Source organism: Rutidosis leptorrhynchoides, chromosome 6 (genome assembly GCF_046630445.1).
Source record: "Rutidosis leptorrhynchoides isolate AG116_Rl617_1_P2 chromosome 6, CSIRO_AGI_Rlap_v1, whole genome shotgun sequence".
In the NCBI taxonomy this organism is placed as follows: domain Eukaryota; kingdom Viridiplantae; phylum Streptophyta; class Magnoliopsida; order Asterales; family Asteraceae; genus Rutidosis; species Rutidosis leptorrhynchoides.
The window spans coordinates 397,584,779-397,596,566 of record NC_092338.1 but is presented as its reverse complement, the minus strand read 5'-3'; the positions used below and the strand labels follow the sequence as shown (position 1 = coordinate 397,596,566).

Here is an 11,788-nt window from a genome sequence, read left to right as displayed (position 1 = left end):
TCTTGAAATATCAATATCAATATTTCTTCTCTCTTTGTTCTTATATATTGTTACATATTTAAGTAGTTAATAGACCACTAAAAGTAGTTATAAGCCTACTGAATTATAACATCCGGTTAATTTTCTCTTGAAAAAAATAATAACCCTCTTCTCAAAATTGCTCTAAAATGGTACTGTATAAAAGCAAAAATTTGCACAAAACACCCATCGTGTATATTGTTACTCCACAAACTCCTCCAAAGTAGCCAAAAATAATCAAATTAAATAGTTTTCCTTTCAACACATCTCTCTCTCTCTCGTAAACCCATCAATTTTTCGCTGAAAGCTTGGAACCCTAATTAATTTGATCCGGCAAGATCTGATCTTTTCGATTTCTAAACAAGATTATAAGATGGCCCTAAAACGTCTTATTACTCAGGTTATATTTGCCCTTTCTTTCTTCTTTAATTGCTATCTATTTGCGTCTTACCTATATAGAAGATTGCACGTCTCAATTATGAATGTTAAATAGGGTTACATATGATAAAGAATAGAAACCCTAGTTTTATTAGGCTTTTAGGGTTCTTATTTATATAAAAACTTTAAGAATTTGAATATGGATAGGTAGCTGTAAGTGTTTCTATATCGTCTGGAATTAGATGGTTGAGTTATTATTATTTGTATTTTGATTAGAAAAATCGTTCTCAGAATCAAATTTAGTGTGTGAATTAATTAGGGTTTTCACATTAAGTTCTCGTATACATTATAAAGCTTGTAATACTAAACCCAAAATCCAGTTGAAGATTGTGCCTTTATAAGTTTGTAAAGTAACCAAAACAGGGCTGAAGGTAGTAAGTTGAGGATGTAAAACATTGTTCTTCAATTCTCTGTTTTAAACTGCAACAATTAAGATTGTATTTTGAATTATATTTATGTAAATGAAGATTGAAAACTCCACAAGTTCTAACATGTTTTTTTATGAAGTTTTGACATGCAGTATGCAAGATGAATGCCTTGTATGCTTATCGCTTTTATTAACACCATGTTTGTTAATGTAGTTGTCACGACATGAATCACAATTACGACATCTAAAAAACTTGTATGCCAGAGGCCGTGCAGGTATGTATTCCTGTTAATCTTATAAGCATGCTAAGAAATAATTATCTTCGAAAGATTTCGCAAACAACTTACTTTTACTCCCTTAGTGTTTTTTCCCTTAAGAATATGGGTTGGAGATCAAACTCTTTACAGTCATATCATATGGATTTGAGATTTCATGTGCCATACCCTTAAAGATTCAACTGCTGTGTATGTTTATTTGGGTTTGATAAGATCTGCTTGCTTTTATGATAAATCAATATCAGTCACATTATTTGTATCATCATTAATCTAAGCGTTTTTATTTTTAATTTTTTATTATAAGGATGAATATAACGGCTTTAGAAACGCTGTTTAGTATTAGTAAACCTTGTTTTCTGGTTCGCTAGTTGCAACATTTATGATTGTTTACGAGAAATTAGATGATTGTTTATCTTATATAAATTACTTTTCATCTACATTTTTTTGTTATGTCTATCATGAAAAGACAGATCTTTCAAATTATATGTGATACTTATTATTATTATTATTATTATTATTATTATTATTATTATTATTATTATTATTATTATTATTATTATTATTATTATTATTATTATTATTATTATTATTATTATTATTATTATTATTATTATTATTATTATTATTATTATTATTATTATTATTATTATTATTATTATTATTATTATTATTATTATTATTATTATTATTATTATTATTATTATTACTATTACTATTACTATTACTATTACTATTACTATTACTATTACTATTACTATTACTATTACTATTACTATTACTATTACTATTACTATTACTATTACTATTACTATTACTATTACTACTATTACTATTACTATTACTATTACTATTACTATTACTATTACTATTACTATTACTATTACTATTACTATTACTATTACTATTACTATTACTATTACTATTACTATTACTATTACTATTACTATTACTATTACTATTACTATTACTATTACTATTACTATTACTATTACTATTACTATTACTATTACTATTACTATTACTATTACTATTACTATTACTATTACTATTACTATTACTATTACTATTACTATTACTATTACTATTACTATTACTATTACTATTACTATTACTATTACTATTACTATTACTATTACTATTACTATTACTATTACTATTACTATTACTATTACTATGCTAAACAGTACTCCGTATTATTGTTGATAAAAATGATCACTAAATTTTGAATTTACATATTCCAACATTATGCATGCGTTTTTTTATTGGTCGTTATATTATTAGGTTCTTAGATAATCAGAATTCTTCAGCGCTTAAAAAACAAAATTTTATCTGATTATCACATGTTATATCACTATTGATTATCAGTTTCCGAACACGCATTCAAAATTCACCAGTTAAATCATTCAAAAACTTTTAGAATCCATATGTCTACAACCTTTTTTTTTTTTTTTTTGCAGTTCACAGTTATCCATATTTTCAAAGAAGATTTCAGTCTAGTTACGTGGGCAGTTCTGCACGTAGATTGCGTGAACGTGATGCTGACAGAGCAACTGAGGCATCACATTTTAGGGATCTTTACAATCGAAATGACCCTGAATCTATTATAAGAGTATTCGAAAGTCAACCTTCGTTGCACCAAAATTCTTCAGCACTAAAAGAATACGTCAAGGCCCTGGTCAAACTTGATAGATTAGATGAAAGCGAGTTGCTTAAGACATTGCAAAGAGGTGAGAATCATATTCGAAAAGAGTAAAGTACACCATTAGTCCTTGTGGTTTACATGAAATTACACCAATTGTCATTATCTTTTGAAAATTGCAGCGACAGTTCCTTTGGTTTTCATGTAATTACACCAATTGTTCTTATCTTTTTAAAATTTACATCAATCCTCCCTGATTTACCTTAAAATGTACGTTGATGATCCCTCCTATTAGTGCACATTTTGAATAAGTTAGGGACACTTTTATATATGTCAGAGGTTGATGAGTGTATTTTTTAAAAGATGAGGACTATTGGGGTAATTTCATTAAAACCACAAGGATGACCGTTGTAACTTTCAAAAGGTAAGGACGCTTGGTATAATTTCATGCAAACCACAAGGGCTATTGGTATAATTTACTCTTTCTCTAATTATTTTTTTTTTTAATTTTTTTTTTGTTTTTTTTTTGAAAATTCAGGAATGGCAGGCTCGGGGAAACAAGCGTACGAGGAAGAGATTATGGGCGGGTTGTCGGCTCTCAAGAACGTTGGGAAGTCGACAAAAGACGGTGTATTAGGAACTGCTGCCGCCCCTATACATATGGTGGCTACCGAAGGGGGACATTTTAAAGAACAGTTATGGCGCACAGTTCGTGCCTTGGGAATGGGATTTTTATTAATATCTGGTGTTGGAGCACTTATTGAGGATAGAGGAATCACTAAAGGTTTTTTTTTCTTTTGTTGCTATTTATTTTAGGATTTTTCTAAACATAGCCTTGAGGGCTATTAAGGGCTATGCTTAAGAAAATATTGATGCATTATTAATAGTACAAAAAGGTTAGGAAAGTGGTTATTAGCAAGTTAGTGGAGTAGTTTTCAACTAGTAGTTTTCAACTAAATATATTTCTTAAAAGCTTAAGTATAGCCCTTAGGACTATGTTTGGAAAAATTTCTATTTTTATTGGCGTATGTATTTGTTATTTGTTTTTTTGAAAAAGTAGAAATTGATCTATTTTTTTTTTGTTATCAGGACTTGGTCTTCATGATGAGGTGCAGCCAAGTATGGAATCTAGTACAAAGTTTAGCGATGTGAAGGGTGTTGATGAAGCAAAAAATGAGCTTGAGGAGATTGTTTTCTACCTTCGTGACCCTAAGGTAATAATTAGTGTTAGTTATCCGATTCTTATATTAGTACATTTCTATGGTGTCATTTGTTTTCGGTTTGCAGACCTTATTATGTCTTATGTCTGCCCGCTCGCAGACGTTTTTATTGCAGACTGTTTGTTTTTATGAAGACATAAGATAAAATAATGTCTTATTTTGTCTGCAATTGCAGACTTAGAAATGTGCTTCTAAGTGCGACAGAATTTTGTACACATAAAAACAAACAGTCTTCAGTATTCGGCATGTAGACCTTTAGACTACATTTTCTGTACAGACATGGTCCGCGGATCTTCAGACAAAAACATCTTAAAAAACAAACAACACCTAATTCTAGTTCTAGTAAGCTTTAAAATGGCCATTTAAAAAAGGGAGTCCAAATCTGATTTTTCATTTATATTTCGACAGCGGTTCACTCGGCTTGGCGGGAAGCTACCCAAAGGTGTTTTACTTGTGGGCCCACCGGGGACCGGTAAAACCATGTTAGCGCGGGCCATAGCGGGAGAAGCAGGTGTTCCATTTTTTTCATGTAGTGGAAGTGAATTTGAAGAAATGTTTGTTGGTGTTGGTGCAAGAAGGGTTAGGGATCTTTTTGCTGCTGCAAAGAAACGGTCACCGTGTATAATTTTCATAGATGAAATCGATGCTATTGGTGGAAGCCGTAACCCGAAAGATCAGCAGTACATGAAAATGACATTGAATCAGTTACTTGTTGAACTGGACGGCTTTAAACAAAACGAGGGCATTATTGTCATTGCAGCCACCAACTTCCCTCAGTCACTGGATAAGGCACTTATAAGACCGGGTCGGTTTGATCGTCGTGTTGTGGTTCCTAACCCGGATGTTGAAGGCAGGAGACAGATAATGGAATCTCACATGTCAAAGGTATTGACTTCTTTTTGTTATTTAACTTTAGTCATGTACCCCTTTAGTTATACTGTTATACCTGATAAATGGGTCGTGTTGGGTCAAAGATCAAATGGATCTGGTTTGAAACGGGTGGGTCAATAACTCGATATGGGTCACCTTTAAATGGGTTGAACGGGTCAGGTTGAGACCCGTTTTCAAACAAAAAAGTAATGCATCTTTTTCTCAAAGTTCCGTGTTTTTGTTTTCAGTTTGACGTTCCAGTTTTTAGTTCGCGTTTCAGTTCTCAGTTTGGTGTTTCACAATTCAGTTTTCAGTTTTGCGTTTCAGTTTTCATGTTGCAGTTTTCAGTTTCGCGTTTCAGTTTTCAGTTTCTCGTTTCTTTTTCATTTTCACGTATAAGTTTCTAGATTCACGTTTCATTTCAGAGTTTTGCATTTCAGTTAGGGAGTTTGGAATTTTTTGACCTAATCGACCTTTTTTTTCTTTCTTTTTTTTAGTTTTTGGGTCTCAATTGCCATGTATAGCTGCTTTACATGATAAACTAACTCCTCAATCTAACCCACCACTATGTTTCTTGTTGACTTATAACAGATACTAAAGGCAGAGGACGTTGATTTGATGGTTGTTGCGAGAGGAACTCCCGGATTTTCCGGTGCCGATCTCGCAAATCTAGTAAACGTGGCGGCTCTCAAGGCGGCAATGGACGGCGCAAAATCCGTCAGCATGGCCGATCTCGAATACGCCAAGGACAAAATCATGATGGGCAGCGAACGTAAATCAGCCGTCATATCAGACGAGGTTCGTAAACTAACCGCTTACCATGAAGGTGGTCACGCACTCGTCGCACTTCACACCGACGGGGCCCACCCGGTACACAAAGCCACCATTGTTCCTAGAGGTATGGCTCTCGGTATGGTGGCCCAGTTACCAGAAAAAGACGAAACGAGCGTTTCCCGTAAAGAAATGTTGGCCCGTTTAGATGTTTGTATGGGCGGTCGAGTTGCGGAAGAGTTGATTTTCGGTGAAGACGAAGTTACGTCGGGTGCATCGTCGGATTTAGAACAAGCGACCCGTTTAGCAAGAGAAATGGTTACTAAATATGGTATGAGTAAAGAAGTTGGTGTTGTGGCTCATAATTATGATGATAATGGAAAAAGCATGAGTACCGAAACTAGGTTACTTATCGAAAAAGAAGTTCGAGACTTTTTGGAAAAAGCTTATAATAATGCCAAGAATATTCTTACTAAATATAGTAAGGAACATCATGCACTTGCTAATGCGTTACTAGAACACGAAACGTTATCGGGAAAACAGATTAAAGAACTGCTTGCGAAATTGAACGCGCCAACTCAAGAACAGCAGCAGCAGCAGATAGTTGCAACCAAACCAGTATCGCCGGCGACACCGAATCCTGCCGCTGCGGCGGCGGCAGCGGCTGCCGCCGCCGCCAGTGCTGCGTCTGCTGCTGCAAAGGCTAAGGCAAATGGTATTGCTCCTGTTGGATCATGATAATAAATGGTGTAGGGTTGTATTTACAGAGGCAAACCTATGTGCATATAATGGTGACTTTTGTGGGTGGCTGACACTGAATATGGTGACTTTGAACATGACAAAAAACAATAAGTTAATTGCAGTGGCAGGCAAATGTTGAAAATGTATTGGTTATGTTGAGATCTTTTAAGAGATTATTAATTTTCTGTTTAATTTCATGAATACAGTTTAGGATACTTGGTTTCTTTTGCTATGTTTTGTACTTATGGAGTCGTCGTATTAGCCCATATTGTTATGTACTTGTTTAAAGTTGAATAATCAAGTGTGTCAAAGTTTATGATCAAAAGGTCATAGGAACCAAACCATATGGTACATTGTATCCTGGGATACCTCAAGTGAATTTGAGCTTGGTAAGTTACATGATTACTGTTGAAACAACACACGAATCGCGTATATTCAAGTGAAGTGATAAGGTTTTTCCTGTTCAGGTTACTCGAAGGACGAATATTTTTACTCTATTGTACTACGCGGCCTAGCTGGATTAATACGTGATTGTTTTCAGACCCTTCTCATGTGATATTGTTAGTGGCTAGGCTAGACCATTTAGATGTTCTTAACTTAAACAATGACACTTTTGATTCGACTCAATTAAGCATCACCTATAAAACATATGTACACTAATAATGTAATATAAAGTTTATATATTGGAAAACAGAAAAGAGTAGTTGTGATTTGTGACTGTGAACTTTGTTCTGTCAAAGCTCACATCCTTTATCGTGTACTCCTTTCAATTCGACATTGATCGTAAATATTAGTATTAGCTTTATGTCAACTTTTAGGAACAAACCGAGATTGAAAGGTTTAAAGCGATTCTTTGACACAATAAAAATAACACTACAGAATTTGTTTTTTATGTATTTTGTTTGAAAACATACACATTTTCTTCTTCTTTTTTTCTATTTTTTTTTTGAAACCGCAATTTTATTAAAAAGAAAGGAGACTAGCAAGAAACTAGCAGTGTGTTGGACACCGGCACCCTCACCCAGGTGCAAAGCACCGAGAGGTTACGAACCATATTTTCACATCAAGGTCTACTTAGCCAAACACACAGGTCACCCGACAAATCTTTACAAAACTATTACGAATAAAAATATAAACCAGTTGCAATCTTACCAGGTCAGGAGAATACCGTAAAGAAGCACTTGAAATAAACATCAGGTAAAAGTTCTTTTACCTAACCAAGAGTGAGACATTCATCCGTCACATTATAGATGGACCCGCCACACCATCCCGGTATAACTATACCATTCTAGGGTAATCACTTAGTCTCGCAAAATGGTCTCGGATCAAGGCATTTTTAGTCCTGGAATAAACACTTGTTCCTGAACAAACACATGAATGGGTTATATGTCACGTCAGCCCATGTGTCTAGGAAAGTTTGTTAGGATCTGTTTGTTATGCCAATGAAACGGACTGATGCCACGTCAGCCCTCGAATCCGGTGAAGTTTGTTATAACCATGAAAGAGACATGTGCCACGTCATCATCCCCTCAAAACATCTATAAATACACCCACATGGTCATTCATTACACAACACTTGATACATATTGTTACTCTGCTCAAAAGTCTTACCGTAGGAATATCCAGCTGAAAATACAACTCCGATAGAGATTCCGGTCGATATCGTTTATGTAGCGCCTCATCTACCATAGAGCAACAACTAGAATGCAATACATACGACCATGATGAATCCGATTCCAAGGTTTGAAATGATCTACAAGCATAATTATGACGAAAAAAAGAAGTTTTTTTTTTTTTTTTTTTTTTTAATATAAATTGGTTATAAATATTTGGTTTCGTTAAATATATAACTTTTTAAGAGATATTTCTAACATTGAAAATTTGAAAGTAATCTATCTATACACATTTATATCAAACCCACCATAGTAGTATAGTGGTTCACCCCTTTGCACTTGTGTATTGGGATGAGGGTGTGGACGTCTCAAGTTCGAGTCCCTCTCCTTAAAAATATCCGTGGGATTTATTTCATGAAAGCCGGATTGCCTCGGGGAGGTTTTACCGACCCGTATTCAGGACCCATGTCCGACCGGTCTGCCCCTCTGGATGGTTTAAGGTTCGGATCCCTGTAATGCGGTTCGGGTTTTCACCCGAAACGCGTGCGTGCGTGGAAAATGAGAGTATTCAATGCTAACAACTTGCCTTTCAAAAAAAAAAAAAAAAAAGAAACGCACACAACAAAATATAATACCAACTTGAGATTTGTTAGATGCTATATTACTATATTAACTATTAGACAAAATTCATGAATAGTATCAAGGATATTTTCGTCCTTTCACCATTTTCCCCTACCTTTCTTTTATTTTCCAAAAAACCCCCACAAATTTTTCAAACTGAAAATCGACCCCCAAATAGGGGGTAAAGTGTCAAATACCTATTTTCATAAAAAAATCTTAAATAAACTTCACCCAAATATTCAACGGGTCATATCTTCTCGCTCGCAACGAGTTAAATTTTTCCGGCACCATCGTTAAACTCGAAATAATTTTAGGAACACAACGTCACTAACTATGCGCAAAATGGACGCTTTTTAAAAAAACGCTAAATATTTGAGGTACTTTTCATACACGTTGATTTTGCGTTAAATTTTTAAAAGACGACAATTCCATAGCGAAACGCGGAGATGCACATATATTGTTAATTCAAAATAACATTTAAAACTTTCACGGATTATACCCTTTAGTTCGACTCGAGTTGCACTTCAACGACATCATCGTTAGCCACGAAATAATTTTACAAACTAAACGCAATAAAATACATTGAAAAACGAATCCCCGGCGCGAAGCGAGGGTTCGTAAACTAGTTTATACTATATGATGATATGATAGGGAGAAAATTGTAAATTTACAACCTAAAAGTGAAACCAATAATGTACATTGTTAGGAATGATTGGGTGAGCCCTAACAAGACTTGACAATTCTCTGGTTATCAAACCCACAAGACAATAACGAAGAAGATGATGAACGCGAAGAAGCTAGGAAAAACGATAAATAGACAAGAATTTAACGAGATTATATGTAATCAAACTTGATTACTTTAATATTCGTAGGTATACATTATAGGTTACATATGAGGGGTATTTATAGTGCAAAAAGAACAACGAATTCGAAGCAAACGGGAACTCCTAGTCTAAATCCAATTATAGGTTACATATGAGGGGTATTTAGGGTGGTCTTGATAATTTTAGCCCAATTTGAAATTGTAACATCCCGCATTTTCCGTAATATTATTTTAACGCCCGTATTTTTATTTTAATAATATCCTTCGTAACTAGATTCGTATCCTCCGTTAGCTAACGTTCTTAATATTTCCGTTATTGGATTATAACATCTCTCGTTTACACTAGCGTATTTAAAATATTCGTTCGGTTAATTCCCGCACCGGACTACAAACTTGAGGGACCAATCTTGCCACTTGGACAAATTGGTTAACTAGTAACCCACCTCCCACCTTTCATTCTCTCATTCTTCCTTATCTCTTTCTTTCTTACTTCACTTTTTCTCTCAATCTTCAAACAAGAAATTCATCATCCAAATCCGAATCAAGAAGCAAACATAAAAACAAATTACATTTTCGTGATCCTCTCTTCATCCTCTTCGATTTGGTACCAATTTTACTACTTGGGGTAAGGTTTCTAAAAACACTAGATTTCTCTAAAGTCATATTGTTGACTTGAAATGGTGTTAGTTAGTGTCTATGGCTCGTGTCTAGCATGAATATATGATTTACTTGCTCGATTTGTTGTTTTGAGTAACTAGTATGAACATTTGAAATGGGTGTGTTTAATCTTTGATTTTAGATGAGTTAATGTTGTTAAATTGTTAAAGTTCATGTTTTAATTGTGTTACTAGTATCACTAGCTTCGTTTTGAGGTATAGGTTGATTAAGAAAACTTCATAAACATGATTATTGATTTGGTGAACTTTGGGTTAGGGTTTGATGAACTTGAAATGAACTTTTTATGCCTTGAATGACATGAGATGTTGTTAACAAGTGTTTAGTTGGATTGTATGCTTGATTTCCTTCGAAACGACATATCATACATGTAAATTGGTTACCCGAAACATGAAATGAGATTTATGAACTTGAATGTGATAAATGATGAACATTAAATGCGGTTTTAGTTGTTGTAAGTGGTAGATTGATTGATGAAATATGTTTAGTTATTTTCCTCGTCAAAATACCTTCCCGATGATATAAGATACATGTTTTGGTTGTTTGCGGGTCATAAATTGGGATTGTTTGAGTTTTGGTTCGTGCATTTGTTTGTTGCAGCAAAACAGGGTCTGCCTACAGATCTGGACGCCGTCCAAATTATTGGACACCGTCCAGGCCTTCAATGCTGGACGCCGTCCAGCAAATCTGGACGCCGTCCAGATGCACTGCCAGTTGCTGTTTTGTTTGGTCATTTTACGAAAAATGTTTGCTATGCTACGCACCTCCGATTCACATGTAACTTGTTCTAACATGCTTATATATGATTAGAAACTTCATAAAAATAGTTCGAGACCCGACCCGAACGTGTTGACTTTTTCGTTGACTTTGACCCGACCAAGATTGACTTTTAATCAAACTTAACCAAATATTTGTGCAATTGTTCTAACATGCTTTTATACTTGTATCTTGCATGAAACGTGACAATTTGACTCACATGCTATAGTAATCGAGTCGTAACGAGCCATATGACTAATTGGACAACTTTGACCGATCGTGTTTACCGTTATTGATACAACTTACTTGTTTAGGTCAAGACTAGCGTTTGTTCTTTGCACGTTACTTGTTGAAGTATCTTTTTACTCTTGCACTCGAGGTGAGATCATAGTCCCACTTTTACTCTTTTGAACTTACAATTGGGATGAGAAAACATAAACGTTTCTTTTTACTAAGTGAACACAAGTACCGAAAAATAAACATTCTACATACGAGTTTAGAACAAAATCCTCAATTCGATTATCATTAGTTACACTTGCCGGGTGTAAGCGAGAACTTATGTTGTATGGATCCATATGGGTTTGACAAACCCTCATTCAGACGGTTCGCTACCGTCTACGAATGAAATATATTTTCGTGAATCAGTGTATTTTCTAATACTATTGTGATGGGGTTCTATGGAAGGAATGTTAAGCATTGATAATTGGGTGCTCGTGAAACAAATTTTGGAATGGTTAACTATTATTTCGATGTTGCAAATCTTGTGGTTCAAATTACTTATTTACTCACTTATTTACTTAAACCTATGATTTCACCAACGTTTTCGTTGACAGATTTCTATGTTTTTCTCAGGTCTTTGAACGATATGTGATACATGCTTCCGCTCATTATTTTAATACTTGCATTGGATGTCGAGTATATGTGCATACATGGAGCGTCTTTTGACTTTATTTAAAAATGT

At 34.4% G+C, this 11,788-nt stretch overlaps 1 protein-coding gene across 1 annotated transcript; it reads left to right on the top strand.

Annotated features, from left to right (window-relative positions):
* The first annotated feature begins 391 nt into the window (after nt 1-391).
* LOC139855025 (ATP-dependent zinc metalloprotease FTSH 4, mitochondrial-like) lies at nt 392-6,738 on the top strand. Its single transcript, XM_071844287.1, has 7 exons — nt 392-418; nt 1,038-1,098; nt 2,556-2,825; nt 3,276-3,521; nt 3,827-3,951; nt 4,366-4,842; nt 5,419-6,738. The coding sequence occupies exons 1-7, from the start codon at nt 392-394 to the stop codon at nt 6,334-6,336; spliced, it is 2,124 nt and encodes a 707-aa protein (XP_071700388.1). The 3' UTR covers nt 6,337-6,738.
* Nucleotides 6,739-11,788: the final 5,050 nt, after the last annotated feature.

Coding starts and splice junctions, on each gene's coding strand:
- LOC139855025 (XM_071844287.1), top strand. CDS start 392: ATGGCCCTAAAACGTCTTATTACTCAG. Junction 419..1,037: donor TAAAACGTCTTATTACTCAG/GTTATATTTGCC, acceptor TTGTTAATGTAG/TTGTCACGACATGAATCACA. Junction 1,099..2,555: donor GTATGCCAGAGGCCGTGCAG/GTATGTATTCCT, acceptor TTTTTTTTGCAG/TTCACAGTTATCCATATTTT.